The sequence below is a fragment of the Anomalospiza imberbis genome, chromosome 21, assembly GCF_031753505.1.
Source record: "Anomalospiza imberbis isolate Cuckoo-Finch-1a 21T00152 chromosome 21, ASM3175350v1, whole genome shotgun sequence".
NCBI classification, from domain to species: domain Eukaryota; kingdom Metazoa; phylum Chordata; class Aves; order Passeriformes; family Viduidae; genus Anomalospiza; species Anomalospiza imberbis.
Window position 1 is genome coordinate 8698219 of NC_089701.1, and position 19834 is coordinate 8718052.

General features: G+C 50.0%; 1 protein-coding gene across 12 annotated transcripts; it reads right to left on the reverse strand.

The window, feature by feature from the left end:
• Positions 1–713: 713 nt before the first annotated feature.
• TMEM268 (transmembrane protein 268) lies at positions 714–19822 on the reverse strand. Of its 12 annotated transcripts, XM_068211486.1 has the most exons (10): positions 19692–19801; positions 13897–14890; positions 11225–11533; positions 8894–9003; positions 6886–6993; positions 5611–5760; positions 4539–4649; positions 3038–3115; positions 1868–2053; positions 714–1048 (listed from the first exon to the last, which is right to left on the reverse strand). In XM_068211486.1, the coding sequence occupies exons 3-10, from the start codon at positions 11322–11324 to the stop codon at positions 869–871; spliced, it is 1023 nt and encodes a 340-aa protein (XP_068067587.1). In that variant the 5' UTR covers positions 11325–11533; positions 13897–14890; positions 19692–19801; the 3' UTR covers positions 714–868. The 12 variants fall into 12 exon arrangements, with proteins under 12 accessions (XP_068067587.1, XP_068067588.1, XP_068067580.1 ...); XM_068211475.1 differs by lacking the exon at positions 714–1048 and having other exon boundaries at positions 1155–2053; XM_068211479.1 differs by lacking the exons at positions 714–1048; positions 6886–6993 and having other exon boundaries at positions 1134–2053.
• Positions 19823–19834: the final 12 nt, after the last annotated feature.

The following is a 19834-nucleotide window of genomic DNA, read 5'->3' on the forward strand; positions in this document are numbered from 1 at the left end:
CTGGTTTGCAGTGTGGTGGCTTTCCTCCTGGAATGAGTTTTGCATCGCTGCAGTGCTTGGGATCGTGCATTGGCAGCATGGGGGGATAAGGGGATCACATGGGGGGGTCACTGATAAGGGGATCATTGGGGAGCTCACTGATAAGAGGATCCTTTGTTGCAGGGTCACTGGTAAGGGGATCTTTTTTTGGGGGGGTCACTGATAAGGGGATTCTTTGTTGGGAGGTCACTGATAAGGGGATCCTTTGTTGAAGGTCACTGATAAGGGGATTACGTGTTGGGAGAGTCACTGATAAGGGGATCCTTTTTTGGGGGGTCACTGATAAGGGGATCGTTCATTGAGGGGGGATCACTGATAAGGGGATCCTTTGTGGAGATCTCTCATAAGAGGATCATGTGTTAGGGGCTGGCTGCTGACAGAATGGTGCTGGGGCCTCAGGTAGGAGGAGATGGATCTCGCCATTCCTGGAGACATAAACAATGGGAGAAGGAGCAGAGCCATCCTGAACCCTGGGAAGTGCCAAATCCTGGTGCTCCAGGGCTCAGCCCCCTGCTGCCTCCCCAGCGATGGTCTGGCCTTTGCTGGTACGAGGTTGTGTGAGGGGGTGATGGTTCCTGGCACGAGGTTTTGGACACAAACGAGTCCCAGGCCGTCCCTGGGTTGTTTCTGACCCCTGGGGCAGCTCCCCTCCACCAAGCTGGTGGGTAGGAGCTCTCCAAGGTGAGCAGCTTTCCTGCATCTTTTATTAGAGTCCTCTTTCCACTCGTTCATCCAGGACAAGGAACTACAGCTCCCTTCTCTGCCCCACAGCTCCTCCACCCTGCAGTGTGGGGACAGCTCTATTTTGGTGTTTTCCTGCTCCCTCTGGTCACCTGCCCCTGCCCCAGCTGTGGTGGGTCTGCAGCACGGTGCTCTGGATGAACTGGCAGAGACAGGGAATGCTGCTGTGGCCCAGGTGTCCCCCTGGGCTGGCCCGAGGGAGCCGGCCCGTGACCAGCAGCCGGACGTAGCACGCACTGAAGATCACCAGGAGCTGCTGGGCCATGGCCTGCAGGGAACAAGAGAGGTGTCAGAGCAGGGCATCCCTGTGGGCAGAGCATACACCAAACCCCATCTTCTCCCTGCTTCAAGGACTGTCCTACTCTGACAGGAGCAGGACAGCAGCCAATGGCACAGATGACTGGCCCAGATGCCCTTGTGGCCAGCAGTGCTGGCACACTGTCCCCACAGGGGGGTGACACCAAGTGACCGCTGGCTGTGGGTGGCCCTGGGGACCTGCTTGCTCTGTCCCTGCCTCCTGGGGGTTGTTTTGCCCTGTAGACAGCCAGAGAGCCTCCATCTGCAGGGATGTCACCTCCACTGAATTCACTTAGTGACAGTGACAGGAAAACTGCAAAGGAAATCAAAACCATCCCTTTGGTAGCTCCGTGCTGAGCACGAATCAGGGCACATTTGTTGCTCAGCGTGGCACAAGTCTTTGAAGGCACTTTCCAAAGGAGACAAAGGCTGGACTCATCCATGGCTCAGCTCAGCCTGGACAGGGGCATCAGGTCCCTGGGGAGAGGTTTTCTTCCAAACAGGACCCTTGGGACCAGCAAGGAAAAGCCCAGTTCATGAATTCCTCAAGGATTATCACCAGCTGCTCAGACAGCTTTGAATTCAGGTTTACAAGTGTGGAATTCAGGTTTTTAAGGGTTTCTTCCTCCTCCTGCTCCTTGCAGCACCAGGGCTGGAGAAGGTCTGTATGGACTTCAGGTGCTTCTGCTGGAGAAAAAAAGTGGTGTCCCCCATGGCTGGGATGAGTCTTGGAGCTGAGATGCCTTGGGGGGTGATTTGGTGCCACTGTCAGGGGGATATTTCTCCTCACCTGGGGTGGACCCTCGGGGATGAGGTGCAGAAGCTCACTGCAGGTCACAGGATCTTTATTCAGGGTCACCCCGCTGGATAAAAGAGGGGATTCTTCACATGGAGCCTCCTCCTCCACCTCCAGCTCAGGCTGAACTGCCACATCCATGACCACCCAGAGCTTGTTCAGCCTGTGCCTCAAGCCTGCCTGGAAGAGAAGGAGATTTTGGGGGTCTCCAAAGGCAGGCAGCAGTGGTGTCCTGAGCACAGCCTTTACAGGGCACCATTTCCTCCTACATGGATTTATTCCTGGGATTTCCCACCCCAGGCACCAGTGGTGTCCCATGGAGAGCCTTTACAGGGCACTCTTTACACCTTCATGGTTTTTATTCCTGGGATTTCCCACCCCATGCAGCAGTGGTGTCTTGAGGACAGAGTTTAAAGGTACAGTTTTCTCCTTTTTTGCACATTTTTCACTCCTGCGATTTCCCATGCCAAGAGCCGTGCCCAGCACTTGGAGCTGGGTGTCCGTGCCATGGCCTGACTGCCTCAGCTGCCAGTCACTGCCCCCAGCACCACGGACACAGCCTGGCATGGAGAGCCCTGTCTTTAAAAACGGAGTTCTCTCATGCCCTGTGTGAATCAGGGAACTGCTGTCCATCCCTGAGCTGCAGCTTTCAGGGAGATGAGCGGCCTGGAGATTTCAGAGGGCTCTCACCTCTCACCCCACAAAGTCAGTTCAGTGGATATTTACACACCCACAGAGAGCAAAACATTTTCTGAAGGCTAAGAGGACAAAATTTGTATATAATTAACTCAATCCAGCAATTCCTGCTCCTCCAGGCTATCCCACTTATCCCACAGGAGGACAGCTCAAGGTGGAAGCTGTTTCAAGGTGTGCCACATGCTTCCAAAATTTGCCTTTCATTCCTGATGGCTTTCCATCACTAAAGCTGCACAGTTAATTATCCAGACACGCACATTCCACGGGGTCTGGACAAATTCCTGCTGAACTGGGCAGGGACAGGTGCACTTTATTCACCTCCCAGCCTGCCCAGCTCCCAGTGCACAGCAGGGGAATGCCAGCAGGGCACTCAAACACTCATTTGTCCTTTCCTGCCTCCATCCCAGCAAATCCAGGGCTGAGGGCAGGATCTGCCCGTGTCCCCAGGCTGTCCCCAGTGTCCCTTACCTGTGTCCCCTGCAGGTGAGTGATGTGGGCTGCCAGGGCCTGGAGGCAGAGCTCGGGGCTGAAGTGAACAAACCACAGCTGCAAGGGGCAGGTTAAGGAAGGATTCTCTCCATGCCTCCCCTCCCATGCTGGAATGGGCTCACAGGGAGCAGAGCTGAGGCAGGTGATGGCCTCAGGGTGCTCAGGGCAGCCAGGACCCCAATAACACAGCTGGTTTGAAGCCTGGAGGGTTTGGGCTAAGACAAAACTCCAAGCTAATGGGGAAGCAGAGCCAGTCTTCCCTCACCCCCTGCGGCCTGGGATGACCCAGGGTAATTTCCCATTGCTTATCTCAGTGACCCCACACTAAATAAACTGTGGGGCACAGTGACTCAGCTGCCCTAAACCCCTTCCTGCTGTCTCACCTTTGTTTCTAGGGATTCACTCCATTTATTTTTTACCAGTTTGCCCATTCTCAGTGCTGCTCTCAGGACACTGTTGAGAAAAGTTTTCCATGAGGTTTTGGGGATGTGAGTCCTGCCAGCCCTGAGGCAGCCAGAGCTCTGTCCTTGTGCATCTGCTGCATCTGCCAGCAGCACAGGGATGCAGGAAAATGTAAAATCCAGAGGGTTAAAATGGATCTGACATTGGAGCAGACAGAGCCATTGTAAATCTCTGGGTTATTTGCTGCTCTCAGGCAGTTTTGGGACAGGTAGGTCAAGGTGAAGGCTCCCTGGATTAGTCCTCTAATGGACTATGCTGGCCTGAATAAACATGGAATTCAGATTTACAGACATGGAATTCAGGTTTACAAATGTGGAATTCAGGTTTTTCAGGGTTTCCTCCTTCTCCTGAATGACTTTGCCCTCCTGCCCTGTCCCCTTCCCTGCTTCACCCTGGCTTCCCTCTCCATTTGTATTTCAAGCCTCTCTCTGTGTCTCTCTCACCTTCCTTTAACACCTTCATGGAGCCTTAAAACTGTCTCCATTCCAATAAATCCCTGTCTAGTGCAGAAAAATAATCTCTGAAAAGCAGCAAATGAGCCCAAAGATGGGGATTTTGTTTTTCTCCATGTTAGAGTTTTTGGGGGACTGTTTGGTTTTCTTCCTGTTTTTTTTTTTAGTGGTTTTGGTTTGGTTTTTTTGTTTTTTTTTTTTTTTTTTTGCCATAGGCACTTTGCAATCCCTCTGCCTATAGGCAGAATCATCAGTGGCACATAATTATAACATATTTTTAGGAATAATTATCTGCCCTAATGAATTCCACTTCAATCCTTTAGACTCTTTATTTCCAATCACCATTGGGCATATCTCAGTCCTCACTTACAGGAGAAATAAAAATGTCCCAATTCCTCATACCATCCCATAGGAGACAAAGCAGATCCTAGGAATGCCACCCTCTGGATCACAACATCAATAATAATTGATGTTGTGATTGATAAATGTAATTTATGTAACTGATAAATGCCTCCAGCAGGAGGCATTTATCCAGGAGAGATCTGACCAATTCCCACCAAGGATACTTGTAGGATGTTGTGTGGCCCATCCAGGACATCTGTAATCCCCAGGATTATGCTGTGTTTGATAAAGATTTCATTGACAGCTGCCAGCCTCACATCTGTGTTCACGTTTAGCTGTTAAAGAATGCAAGGAAAAATAACACAATGCACAGCAAAAGTCTACAAACTGCAGCTAGATAATCCCAAATACTGCAGCTCTGAAAGGAAATCAGTGGGATTGAGTTCCAGTGTCATGTTCTCCCTTCCATCCCCCAGCAGTCTCCTTTCTTGAACCGCTGTGAACCCCCACATTTGCCTGGTTTCCTCTTGGAAGAATCATTTGCTCCGAATCCCCCTCTGGATTTTCAATAAAGACTTTCCAATATTATTCTTCAGCCAAATAAATGGTGCCAGTAATGCCAAAGGCAGCAGGGAATGCAAGGAGGAATCACCAGGAGCAGGGCAGGAGCCAGAGCTGCTGTGGGAGCACAATCCACACTCTGCAAGGGTTGGTCTGCAGGGTGACCTTGTTGTGGCCTCTCAGTGCTCAAAGAAGCTTCAAGAGAGCAGGAGAGGGACTGGGGACAAGGGTTGGAGGGACAGGACACAGGGAATGACTCCCGCTGCCAGAGGGCAGGGATGGATGGGATATTGGGAATTAGGAATTGTTCCCTGGGAGGGTGGGCAGGCCCTGGCACAGGGTGCCCAGAGCAGCTGTGGCTGCCCCTGGATCCCTGGCAGTGCCCAAGGCCAGGCTGGACAGGGCTCAGTCTAGTGGAAGCTGTCTCTGCCCATGGCAGGGGGTGGAATGTGATGAGCTTCAAGGTCCCTTTTAACCAAACCAGCCTGGGATTCTCTGAGCCTCTGATCTCCAGCAGCAGGAGGTCTGAGCCAGCCTGAGCAGCTCTAACACTTCCCCTCCAAGCATTCTATCCCCTCCCTTGGCTGCAGAACATCCCTTGCCTTCCCTGAGTGCTGTAAAATTATTCCCTCCTCCCTGGATCATTGTATTCTTTGCCAGCAGCTAGGGAATGCCCCAGCAGGAGGAATCCTGCTCCCCTCTCTCAACATTCCCACACCGAGAGCCTCCTCTCACCTTCCTCTGGTGCCCATCAATGACCAGGATCACCAGGACAGTGAGAGCCAGGGCCACCAGTGTCACCAGCACGCCAGCCCCCCAGGAGTGACCCAGGGAACACAGCTGGAGGGTGGAGTAAAGGTTTGTCCAGAGAGAGATGTAGAATACCTGGGGAAAAATAGAGAGGCTGGTGAGAGTCACAAACCCATGAAAGTGAGAAAAGTCACAGGAAGAAGAAAATAACAGTCCCTTCCCCCTTATAAATTAGGTCCCATGAGATTTTTCACAGGGTGAGAAAGGCCAAAATTTCTTTCCAATAATAAATAGAGGAAAGAAAGGAATGGAAGGACTAAGTGAGCCCTAGTTTATTTTAAAAAATCACCACTCACCAAAGACAAAGAGTGAATTATTAATGATGATTCATCCCTAGGAAGGATTTCAACAGAGTTCTTCCATTTAGATGAGGAATGCACTCACTGAGGAATATTGATAATAATTCTCAGAGTCCCTGAATTTAGAAAGTTCCCATTTCAAGGTGGTGCAGAGACCACTCTATTACAGTAATGCTCAACCAGTGTGCACTGACACAGGGCTAAAGGGCTGTGTTAAAGTCAGGGAAAACTGGATTCCTTCACCTCACAGAGCACAGATTTGGGCAGGACATTGCCTACGAGCAGGTGTGACATGTAGGGCACAGCATCTTCTCATAATGACAAAACTCAGGTGCACTAAACAGGCACCAAACCCCTCAAAACACTGAGCACCAATTCCTACAGTATCAGTGAAAGGAGAAGATTTGTATAATGGCTATCCCTAAATAAAAAAAAAAAAAAAAAATTAAAACAAAGATTTGGCTTTGATCACACCCTTTGCAGCTTTGAGGCTGCAAAGCACCAGCCTCACAGCAGATGCTCACGGTTGGGTCTCTGGAGGAGTTTCTTTCACCAGAAGAAGACAAACAAGACCAAAAGTTGACTGATTTGATGGTCTAAATTAGCATTAGGACCAGAATGCCTTCAGATCTTTAAAATCAAGTTCTAGACCAATCCTGTTGTAGGTGCTGTCACTTCAGCATGTGCTGGTGACCCATGGACAGCCTGCTTTGGTGGGACTGCCAGCAATGGGGTGGAGAGAGGGACCTGCCCTCCATCTGCAAGAATCCTGTGAGCTGGAATTGCCAAGATAACCCACCAGGAACGTGTCAGAACCAGGATGTGCTGCCCAGCCCAACCCCGCTCCCTCCCTGGGCACAAGAACCCCAGTGCCCAGCTGGGCAGCCCACAGTGCCCTCACCACAGCCATGGCAATCTGGAAGCCCCTGGAGCTGTAGAACAGGTACCGCCTCACTTCGGGCTTCAGGACGCCCTCCTGGATCAGCCTTCTCCACAGATCCATCGGCACCTGCCCGGGAACAAACACAAAACCAGAGCCACCCTCCAGTTTGGGCTCCAGTTCCCAGCAGAACCAGGCTGGGCAAACCTCGTTGTCACTGTGGCGCTCGATAAAGAAGGATGTAGTGTAAGAGCCTGAGATGAGAGATGTGGGACACCAGGTGGCTCTTCAAAATGCTGTTTATTGTATAGAAAATGCTGTTTATTGTACACAAAATGCTGTTTATTGTATAGAAAATGCTGTTTATTGTACACAAAATGCTGTTTATTGTATTTTACAGCAGCCATGGGTCATGGGTGACAGAGCCATGCCTACAGCTGTCAGCTCCAGCTTGTAGGCAAAGCTGAAGCCCCTTTAGTTCTGGTTACAATGCATTACATACTTTTCTTTCCTGAGCATCTCAACACCTCAGAACCAATCAATACCTTCAGTATTACCTACAGCCTATCACAACTACTGTCATTACCACATGATGGTCATTACTAGTCATTAGATAGTCATTACTGTCCAAACACATGAGCTAGTGTGTTACACTTCAAGCTTAAAGTTGTTTTTCAGTTTTCTTGCAGTGGAAAATTCTTAGACCCTTTTTCTACTTGCTACATTGACATGTTTGTTTGCCTGTGGTATCTTCTGCTTTTCCTAAGACCTATTTCCACTTGGAACAAACATCTTTTTTGTTTGTGGCCAACATATCCTTTGCTCTAATCATAAAACCTCCTTCCAGCTCAACTTAACCTTTGCTTTCTTAGTTGTCCAGTAAGACTGGCTCAGCAATTCTCAATTTAGACCTCTCTTATTCTTCTATATCAAAGCTTGCTTCCATCTCTATTCTGCTCTCAGGTTCTACATTCAGAGATCTTTCTGCCAAGCACACATATCTGTGAGACTGTCTTGTCGAACTTTCATCTTTCCCAACAATGTAGGACACATTTTATGGTGCAAAAAGAAAGGATTCATCCCAGTTTATTTTGTGCATCCCCTTTTATAGGGTTTTTAAGAACATCCCTCGTCTATCCCCAGCTGGTCAGTAACAAATTGTTACCCTGTCACTCAAACCCCAGGTGTGTACGTGCAGGGAAAGTTCTTTGTGAGAGATCGTTTTCATTTTTCTAACAGTATAAAAACAGTTTATACAGGTGGCTAATGTTTACCACAGACCTAGAGCTCTTTCTCAGGGAAAGCAGGTTGTTTTCCACAGTCCTAGAGCTCTTTCTCAGGAAAAACAAGTTGTTTTTCACTGCTGCAGGACTCTGTTCTCACAAAGAGCTGTCAGCTTTCTCATGGCTTCTGTCAGCTCGAGTCAGGATTTGGTGTGTAGGCCTTTGGCCTGCTGTTTCACTGGGAGAAATGAATTTGTAGAAAATTAATTTTAAAGTTTAAGGTTTATATGCTGTGTATAAATTTTGTGTGTAAATTTTCTACAAATTCTTTTCTCACATTTCACTACCACTCCTCGTGGGGTACTGCAACCCAAATCTGTGTCCCAGAGCTGTCTCCCACAGGGAGCACCTCCAATCCCACCCACAGAGCTGCCACAGACCCAAAACTTGTGTTCCTGCCTCAGCTGCAGTGAGTAAAACCTGCCTGGGAAGGGCAGGGAAAGTCACAAGGGAAGAAAACGCCTTTTTGTGATGAAGGACAAGACAAGGCAGATATCCCAGGGATGCTCTGCCCCATCAGAGTGAATTTTAAGCAAAATTCACTACAAATTATCTTCAAAGAGTTTCTTCACTGAGGTTTAAGCCAAGTTCATCCCAGTTGACTTCCAGCCCACAGGGAATAGACTGAAGTTGGACTGAAACAAGCGACTCTCAAACCAAAAAAAAAATCCCCAATGCCATCTGGGACGTGGGTGTAAATGCAAATTAAGCAAATGCAGCTGGAATTAAGTCCCGGGGGAGCTCACCTGGATGCCAAGGGACTGCAGTTTGTCAGCACAAAGGTCCATGTCGAAGGAGGAGGTGCGGCAGGTGTTGTCCATGCTGAGCACCAGCAGCACCCGGCCTTGGGGGGGTTCTGCAAGAGCCCAAAAGAGCCATGAGCACAGCACTAGGGCAGTTTTCACAGAATCACAGAATAATGAGGTTGGAAGAGACCTCTAAGATCATCAAGTCCAACCTGTGCCCTAACACCTCAACTAGATTATAGCACCAAGTGCCATGTCCAGTCTTTTTTTAAACACATCCAGAGATGGTGATTCTACCACCTCCCTGGGAAGACAATTCCAGTACTTTATTATTCTTTCTGTGAATTTTTTTTTCCTAATATCCAACCTATACCTTCCCTGACGTAGCTTGAGCCTGTGTCCTCTTGTTCTGTCAGTTTTATCCCACAGCCCAGCAGCACCTGGCAAAGGGGAGGCCGAGAACACAAACCACCCTGGTGTGATTTAAACTGATCCAGAATCCCCTCCTCGGCCATTGCCAAGGAGCTTTGCAAGCAGCCTTAGACCCCCTGGAAGGAAACAGAGTGCAGAAAGGGAGGAAACCCCCCAGACATCCTAGGAGTGAGCAGCCAGAGCTAAGACAAGATAACAGGATGCTCAACCATGTCCTGCCTCAGCAACCCCTGCCTGGAGGTGTGGTGGTGAAACAGCAGGCCAAAGGCCTACAAACCGAATCCCGACTCAAACAACTTGTTTTCCACAGTCTTAGAGCTCTTTCTCAGGGAAAACAAGTAGTTTTGTGAGCTGGAATTGCCAAGAGAACCCACCAGGAATGTGTTAGAACCAGGATGTGCTGCCCAGCCCAACCCCGCTCCCTCCCTGGGCACAAGAACCCCTCAGGCTGGGCAGCGTGTGGTGCCCTCACCACAGCCATGGCAATCTGGAAGCCCCTGGAGCTGTAGAAAAACCAGTTTTGGCTTTCTCGTGGCTTCTGTCAGCTCGAGTCAGGAATTGGTCTGTAGGCCTCTGGCCTGCTGCTTCACCACCACAAACAATGGGCTCGGGCTGCTGGGTGCTGCTGAGGCTCACTGCCCTCTTGGAGACCCTCCCATTGCCCACCCACCATAAAAACCAACTTGAGCAATGAATTCAAGTGCTTTCCAGCAATCCCATTGCTTGGGAATGTGGCAGGGCTGCCCTGGAGCACACCCAGATCCTGCAGCAGCGTGGCTGCAGCGTGGCTCTGCTCAAAGCTCTTCCCGTGTCAGCTCGGGGCAGGATCAGAGATGCATCCTAGAGACTCAAGTCAGGAGCCTAAAACGTGTGAGGACAGCCTGTCCTAGATTTGAGGAGCAGCACGGGAGAGCTGTGATCTCCAGGCAGCCCATCTGGCATCCACCTAGAGCTTACACAAGCCGTGCTACAGAGAGAGGAAGAGTTTGGGCCGAAGGAAGTGGCTGGTTCAGCTGAGATCCTGTTTCACTGAAAGGTCTCAACCAAATTGCCTTCCCCTTTGCAGCTCCAGGGTCAGCCAGGTGTCCCTGGGCTTCTCCTGGGGACATTTAGAGCAAAAAGTGGGCCCTGCTGGAGGGTGTGTGGGGGGTTTGAGTGACCAGCCATCCAAGGCTCTGCCAGGCTGCTCCCAGCCCTGTCCAGCCTGGCCTTGGGCACTGCCAGGGATCCAGGGGCAGCCACAGCTGCTCTGGGCACCCTGTGCTAGGGCCTCCCAGGGAGCAATTCCTTCCCATATCCAATCCATCCCTGCCCTCTGGCAGCGGGAGTCATTCCCTGTGTCCTGTCCCTCCATCTTTCCTGTTGGCCCCTTCAGGCTCTGCAAGGCCACACTGAGCTCACCCCAAAGCTTCTCCTCTCCAGGTGAACAATGCCTGTCCTCCCAGCAGAGCTGCTCCATCCCTCTGATCCCCCTGGTGTCTCCTCTGGATCTCTCCAGCAGCTCCAGCTCCTCCCTGTGCTGGGCCAGGGCAGGGGCAGCTCTGCAGGTGGGGTCTCACCTGAGCACAGGGCACAGGGGCACAATCCCCCTGCCCTGCTGTCCCCAGCACAGGTCAAGTTTCCCAAAGATTTCTCAGCTTCAAAGGCCAAGAGGAGAGGCCTTGCAGGGGACTGCTTTTCCATAGGTTGATTCGTTCATTCCTGCATATCAGGTATTCCTAAAAAAAACCCCAAAGCATCTCCATCCCTTTCCCAAACTGCTGAAACATCCACAGTGTTCTGGTACTTTCACAAGTGAGATGCTGTTAAAGAGCATCTTTGGTAAAATCTGTCAGTGGTTATTTTAAGGACACTGAGCTCAGATCTGCCTCTCCTGTTAGCAATGAGCTGCTCCCTTACCTGTCACCCACTGCAGGGCTCCTTCCTTGAAATCACTCTTGCTGTACAGGAGGGAGGACCCATTTTTCTCAGTTCCACCAGTTTGCCTTTTCTGGGCCATGCTGAAGGTGTGTCTCCTTGAAGGATTCTGTGTTTTCTGGTCAGAAATTCAGCATTTCTCTCTCTAATTCAGCATTTCTTTCTCTCCCTGCTGGGAAGCACCAACCAACCCCACAACAGCTGAGTGGGGAGCAGACTGTGAAACCCTCACTCCCACTGCTGCCTTCCTGAGGATCCTGCTTCCCATGAGCCACGAGGCATTTTTTAGCCCTGAAAAGAGAAAAAGAACATCCCAAATCTTGCAGAGACAGCAAATAAAGGATAACAGCAGTGACTGTGCTCCTTGGGGATGTCAGCACCTGGTGTTGGCCAGCATGAACTCAGTACACACAGACTCACTTTGTATGTTCGGTTTTTGTTGAGAGGTGGAAAAGTTATCTTTAAATATTCCTTAAATTATCTTGACATTCATCAGCATTCACATTTTGTAAGCAATTACCAAGGAACAGTCAGGGTTTCTCCTTGCCAAGCCTCTTTGCCATCACCTTCAGAAGAACCTGGAGCTGGTGGAAATGCCCCTCCCTGGAATTGACACTGGGACAGATCCTCACCACAGGATGGGAGTGCAGATGAGGCAGAAAAATGCATCTGCTGAAGGCAGAGTCAAGCAGGATCTCCCACCCAGCAGCAGTGAAACCTTTGAGGTGTCTGCTTTCCCTTCCTTTCTCCTCTGTTTCCCTTCCTTTCTCCTCTGCTTTCCTGTCCCCTCTCCTCTGCTCTCCTCTCCCCTCTCCTTTCTTTTCCTTTTCCCTCTCCTCTCTTTTCCTCGTCCCTCACCTCTGCTTTCTCTTCCCCTCTCTTCTGTTTTCCTTTCTCCTCTCCTCAATTTTCCTTCTTCCTCTCCTCTACTTTCCTTTCCCCTCTCTTTTTCTTTCCCCTTCCCTCTCCTCAGGGAAGTTCTCCCAGCAGACACAGTGCCCAATGTTTTCCAGGTGTTTTTTTCCCTGCTGACACAGCTCTCTAACCTCCTGCCAGCACCTGTGGGCGGCTGTTAAATGCTTGGAAGACTCTGGAGTTTACTTTTCAATTACCTTCCACTCCAGCTCTCCAAAACCACCACTTACTTTTTAACTTCTGCTCAAACCAGGAGCCTGTTGCTGTCTCCTGGTGGGAGGATCCCTCACAGATCTCACCCACTCTCCTTCCAAAGGGGATTGTTTTGTTTCTGACTTTTTTTCTTTTTTTTTTCCTGATGGTTGTGGCTGTATTTACCCCCTTGCACAAAGCCAGAACAGTCTCTGGTTGAAGAATGTCAGAAAGGAAACAGAGGCAAGAGAAACAACGTGAAATTTTTTTCTGATCACTGGGGAAAAAAAACCCAAAATGGCTAAAAACACCCTTAAAGGATCTGAACTTAAAGGATCCCTGAAAACATAAAGGATCAAAGCAGTGAGTGTGTGCACACAGGATGGGCACAGCACCTGCTCTTCACCTGCACAGGTGAGGAGGGGTTCCCCTGGGCACATGGGGACCATGGGCCACATGAGGATCATGGGCACCATGTGTCACAGGCACATCCCAGCACCAAAAGGTGCATTCAGGCTGGGTTTTCTCACTCCTTTCCCTCTTTTGCCATCCAACAGAAGGGAGTGTAAAATCAAGACAGAAAAGCCCAGAGAAGACAGAAGCAAAGAGTGAAAAAACAGAGGAAACTAAAGGAAAAAAATAATTAGAAACTGAAAAAAAAAAAACCTGATTAAAACCATCCTGTTGCTGCTGCTGGCACATCCATTTGGAGATGAATCAAGGCTCTCTGGCTCAGATGATGAGAATCTGGGGCCTCTGGAGGACAGTCCCCAGGAGGTGACAGTGAAGGTGCAGCAGCTCAGCCACTCCCTGTGGGAAACAGCCTTCCCCAAATGCTGGCAGCTCCTCAGCCAAAGCAGCTTTGCTTTTACCTCTCAGTGCACCACAGTTTGGCTCTGCTGCCTTTCCCTGCAGAACTGCCCATCTGGGGATTTGGGTTCCCAAACCTCCCTCTGATCCCTTCTGAGGCACCTTGAGGAGCAGCCTCTCCTCTCCTGCACTCCCAGGCTCCGTGTTCTCTAGATTTTTTCTTATTCTTTGTGCAATGCCAACATCCCTCTGGTGAACTGACTTCCTCCTTTTTTGGACACCTCCAAGCTCTCACAAAACAGCAGAGAAACACCCAGCAGGTCCTTCTGCCTCATTCCCAGAGCAGCCAGCAGAGCCTTACCTGCTCCAGCTTGCTCCTGGTGCTGGGAATGCAGCTCAGCCTCCTCCTCCTCTTCCTCCTCCTGCTGCCTGTCCTTTACATGCCACTGTCCCACTCTGCACTGCACAGGTGCCACACTGTGCCACCCCCAAGCAGGAAGGTTCCAGCCTGTGCTGGATGAGGTCCCTCTGTCCCCTGTGCCTCCTGGGATTACCCAGGCCTGTGCCCCTGCCTCCCCCTCTTCACCCTGAGCTGCACGCACCGACTTGCAAAATCTCCCTGCTGCATGTGACTCCCCCCTGGGCTGCATTCAGAAATGTGGGTTTAACCCTCTGTAGTTCCTCAAAAGTGTTCCCACGCCGAAGGCACAGCCGCAGGGGGAGATTCTCCTCCTCACCTTCAGCAGGGTTGGGGTCCAGAGCTGGAGCCAGAGCTTGAGGAATGTGAAGAGTTGAAGAGTGGCACAGACAGGAGGCTCTCCCCTTCCTCCTCCTCCTCCTCTTGGATCAGCCAGGCAAGATTCAGGAACTACAAATCCCACGGTTGCACCACATCAGTTCCTGTGAGTGTTTCAGTCAAAGCCAAACACCCAAGACAGGGCTGGAGACATCAGAAGAGGCAAACGCAGATCTCAAGGCTGACAAGCGGTCACTATCCATCAAAGGGTCATGCAGAGCACACAGGAACAGGGATGACAGGCAGGGCAGGAGTTGTAGCCCTCCCCAAACCAGGCTGTGCTGATGTGGAGCAAGTTTCCCCTCCAGCAGCTCCAGAAGAAAAGCAGGAGGCTCAGGCACAGTCAGATGGATCCTCCAGAGCACTGCACATGCTGGAGGTGTTTGCCTGACAATGCTGAGACACCATGAAAACAAAACTCCTTAGCCTGGGAATCGTGGTGTCAGAGCTGCCCAAAAGCTGCAGGATCCATGGAGGGCCGGAACAAAGCAAATCCAGGGGTGGATGGTTGAAAGAAAAGGAAAAATCGGCTCTTGCAGTGTCTGCGTGAACTTCCTGGAGCAAAGGACGCTCTCCTGGAGGGATGGGTTCTGCAGCCCTGCCTGCTCCAGAGCTGTGAGTTCATCCCATCACGTGGCTCCACAGGCAACAGGAACAACTCCAAAGCCACTCACCCTCATGGGATCTTGTTACATTGGAAACTGGCAACACCATCCAGGTACGGGGAAAAATCCCATAAATCTGTCACCAGCTCAAGGCCCAGCTCCAATCCCCACCCAAGACAGGGCCATGGGAACCTTTGAGCTCTTTTGCAAACACTCCTCATCACAAGTTTTGGCTTTGTTTGCTCCTCACCCACACAGAGATGCTGACAGGGAACACGAGAAACCAAGAGCACTGCCAGCTCTCCACAGCAAAACGCTCTGGGCAAATCCCTGTGGGACAATAACTTGAAAGCAGCGTGGATAACGAGCTGCAGCACAGCCCCTGTGCACCTCTTGTTTGGCAAGACACAAAAGCTCTTGGCATCAGCACCTCCAGCAGAAAACTCCTGCTCATTTGACAGGAGTGTTGGGATCACCAGAGGCTGGAATGCCAGGATGGTTTGGGTTGGAAGGACCTTGAATCCCATCTGATTCCAACCTTCCACCAGCCCTGTCCAACCTGGCCTTACCCTCCCCTTTACCACAACATCTGCTGCCTCTGGGGGAGTCCCCCCACCCCGTTTTCCCAAATTCCTGCAGTGCTGTGCAGTTGCTCATGGATTGCTCAGAGCTGATGTATTTGGTTTCACCTTTCTCAGTTACTCCTCCCTGCAGGGAGGCTCAGCCTATTGGTTTCAGATCATTTCTCCCACTTATCAAGATCATTTGGAACTGTGATTCAGTGCTCTGTACTGTTTGTACCTCTTCCCAGCTTGGTGCCCTGGACTTACATCGTACTCCCTGTTCCACCTGCTGCATTAATGAATATATTACAGGGAAACTGATTGCAGGGGAATGAAAAAATCTGCTTTTTCAAGATAGAAATTTGAGGACTGTCCCAGGCTGACAGTGCCCACCCACCCCTCCCAGCCTCAGGAATAACCTCACCCTTCATCACATCCTTAATGCCATTTCTGAGGTCACTCTTCAGCACCTATTTGAAGTCTCAATACTTTAAATAACCAGACACACACATTTAGCCTGGTTTTGCCTTTTCTGACCATGTTCTCTCTCTATTTACTCCATGCTTTGATAAACTCAGCTGCTTTGCAGTATTTGGAATCCACACCCCTGTTATTCCAGCTTTTTTGACCACAGTCTGCATGTGGCTGCAGTTTCTCCCCACGTCAGCCTTGTTTGGACTGTGCACACTGCAGCCAACACTGGCACGTCTCATTTTCTTTTGATGAAACTGCATTTTCAGGGGAGAACTGTGCCATCTCTTTCCTATTTTTTCCCTAGTGAGCCTTAATTAGGAGAACAAAGTTGTTGAAAGCCTTGTCTTGCCCTTCTCTTCCCTTCCTGCACACAAAGTCCTTTCACTTAGCGTTGTTGGATTTTTTTGTCAGCACAGCTGACAGATTGACAGTCATTAAATATAAAAATTTATTTCACACTACCCATAAATTACAAGTTTCAAATGAAGAATGACACTTGCTTAAGGCACTGAGTGTGGTTCTTATCTTTTTTTTGTCCTACTTCTGCCTTCTTCCTATGAGGACTTAAAGTATTATTCTTTTTACTATGGTAATGCAAAAACCTCTATTCTTGAATCTCAAATTAAAAGAGGCAAAGCTCACTATGTGCCTGGGATAATGATTCAGCTATTGATCCAGAAGATGCTTTATTAGATTATTTTGAGGCAGACAAATGTAATTTAATACCAATTTATTTTCTATTCCTATGGTAGTCCAAGATGCAATCTTTTCTGCATGAAATTAGCACTTTCTCCTTTCAACCTCAAAGAAACATTACACTGTGCTCCTTCCTTGGATTAGTTTGGGAAAACTTTTTAGCAAAACATTGATCTAGAGGGTTCTCAATAGTATTTTCTTTAAGACTTTAAAGCCGAGACCTCAGCTGGGATCAGCAGGTTCTTGCCTTGTCTCTCCCATTATGCAATAATGCAAGAACTAGTGAAGAGAGATAAAGGAGAAAGAGATTCCAGGTGAGGAAAACAGAGGCAAAGAGGGAAAACAGAGCAGGCTTAATGCGGGCAGAGAGAAGGGAGAGGAGATGCATTATGTTTACACAGTCATCTGTCACCTCCAGGGGACACTGCAGGGTGGTCCCACCCCACAACAGCAGGACAACACCTGGGATACCCCATCCTGCTGCTCACACCTCCCACGAGCCGCCCCACAGGCCGGGAACTGCTGCATTTTCTGTAGGGTTACCAAATTCTGCCTTCTCTGGTGTCAGCTGGGCTCCAGGGTGGGAGAAAACAGCAGGAGCCCAAAGCTGGAGACAGCAGGAAAGGGAGAGGGACTGCCAGCAGCTCACTGGGCTGTATCTGCCATTAAAACAGCTCCAGATTTCATAAAGATCATCAGGAAGCATGCAGTGACATCACAAAAGCAGAAAAATGAGGAATTTAAGGTTGCCAAATGTGGACTTGCCCCCTGGAATACCCTGAATTCCCTGATGTTGCCATCCAGCACAGCCAGCCTGGCAGCTCGAGGCAGGGAGGGGAAGGGCTCCTGGATGTCCAGCAGCAGGGAAATGTAGGGTCCTCTCCCTGCTTCTGAAAGTGCCCAAATCCAGCTGCCAGGGGAGCTCCTGCTAAAGCACTGCCAGTCAGAATTGCTGCCCCCCTAATGAGAGCTCTCTGGACTCCAGATCCACAGTTAGAGGTGATTTCCTTCCTTTATTTCATAGGACCACAAGATCACAGAATATCCTGAGCTGGAAGGGACCCCAAGGATCACCCAGTGCCACCCCTGGCCCTGCCCAGACCCCCACCAACCCCACCCTGGGCATCCCTGGCAGCGCTGGCCCAACGCTCCTGGAGCTCTGGCAGCCTCGGGGCCGTGCCCATTCCCTGGGGAGCCTGGGCAGTGCCAGCACCCTCTGGGGGAAGAACCTTTCCTGCTCTCCAGCCTGACCTGCCCTGGCCCAGCTCCAGCCGTTCCCTGGTTCCTGTCCCTGCCCCAGAGCAGAGATGGGAGCTGCCCCTCGGGAGGAGCTGCAGCCCCCGGGGAGCTCTGCCCTCAGCCTGCTCCAGCTGAACAATTCCAGTGCCCTCAGCTGCTCCTCACGGGCCAACCCAGACCCTTCTCCATCCCTGTGCCCCTCCTTTAGACACTCTCTCACACTCTAGTGCCCAAAGTGCCCCCAGAAGCACAATGCCAGGTGGTATTTCCAGGGATGGGAGCCCAAATCAAGTGAATCTCACAGTGGTGTGTGGGCCCAAATCAGCTTCTGCTCTTTCTGTGGTACATGAGCAGGCTGTGGCTCGGTCCTGAGGGATTGTCACAGACTTCCAGAGTGGTTTGTGTTGGAAGGAACCTCCAGAGATCATCCTCCCTTCTCTCTGCCTGCAGGGACACCTCTCAATATCCCAGGCTGCTCCAAGCCCCATCCAACCCGGCCTTGGACACTTGCAGGGATGGAGCAGCCACAGCTTCTCTGAGTGGAGGAGCACCAGGAAGAATTCAGATACAGATTTGTTCTAACAGCTGCTGTGGGCTTCACTCCTACTCCTCAAACTTCCTGCAAAACGCCCCAAAAATCAGATTTCAGGGTCAAGAAGCAGCATGTCCCACTCCATACCTGTGTCAGGACTGTTCCCTGCATAGCATTTCCCCGGCACACACAGCATTTCCCCTGGCTTAGGCACACAGGGCTCCCTTCCCAGAGCATCACAGGGCAAGATGAAAGAATCTCAGCTGCAAATAAAATCTCTGCAGTGCACAAACCAAGCCAGCCTTCCTGGAGAACAGTAACTGGAAATGCTTCTTTCAGTGCAAAGTTGGAGTTATTCTCAACAGTTACGTTTCAGGGAAGTATTACAGAAAATTATTATTCTTGCAAGACATTAGCACTTCTGCATGTTCTAAAGGGAGCTTCTTCACAGCACATTTGCAATGAGAAATAGTCATGGAAGATTTTTTCCCCTTTTTCTCCTGCTTCTGTTCTAAAGGAGGATAAAAATCCTCATTAACCAAGGGAAACTTATGAACCAATATGAGAAAGTGGAGCACACATTTCATTTTTTCTGGACAGAGTCTCAGTCTGTCACTGATAAGAGAAGAAATGAAATTGCTAATTACAGCCCAGAGCAAGGAGGGATTTGAGGAGTGTCCTGCTGGAGCCTGAGCACCTGCTCTCAGCAGGTAGAAATGTCTCATCTCCAAAGGACAGAGTGAAATTACCATGGCTGCAACCTTTTATGAGGCCATAACACCTCTCCACATTACAGCACACGGATTAAAACTGCTTTGATCCTGTTCTGCTTGTACCCACCTGGCTTCTCCCCCAGCCTGGTATATTTGACTTTGCAAGAAGCTTTTGTTTCAATTTTACAACCCGTTTAATAGCTTGAATTCCTGAAGAGATCTTTCCAGGAGTACAGTGCACTACTGTAAAATATGACAAGAGGAGACCCCAGAGCTGTCTGCTCCTGCCTGCAGGATTCACATCCACATTCATCCTGCTTTTTTCCTTTCCCTGTCACAATTCCAGAGGTCCAAGAGGCTTTGCAATGCCTCACTGAGGAGCTGTGGAAATCAAGATGTTCTGAGGAACAGAACAGCATCCGTGAGGCTCCTTGCAAAGATCCCAAACTGCACAACTCCTGGGCCAGATCAGGGACATGCTGAGGTTCCTTTTCCACAAAAAGCCTGGAATTTGAACTCCACAAAAAAGCAAAGCTGCATTTAATATTCTGCTGGTAAGAAAAAGAAGCCACTGAAACATGAAAACTCTCAATGTATTTGTGTGTATCTTTGATTAAAGAGCTGGAAAGTGAAGCAGACAACCCCAGAACTCTTCTTTCCCACTGCTCCCAGGCACAGGATGCTGCAGGATTCAGGATGACCTTGGTACAAACACGCAGTGACCAGCACTGGACCCAAGGAAGGGTAATTACTGTGCAGCACCTGGCTATCAAACTATTCCAATGAACTGGCACCATTTTATTTCCCCTAATGGTCACAAGAACATTTGTTCCTGAAGGTTTTCAGAATGATCTGGCAGGTAAAGCATCAGACTGGAGCCAAGAGGAGGAGCTCTATAATGGGTTTTAACTTACCTGCTGTGACCTTCAGATATCGGCTGTTTCTCTTAAACTTTCTTTTATCAATACCTGATGGTCACTCCGCAGAGTCCAGACATCCAAGGTGCCCAGCGAGACCTGCCAGCATTCCCAGAACAAGTCAGCAGGAAGAACCAGAC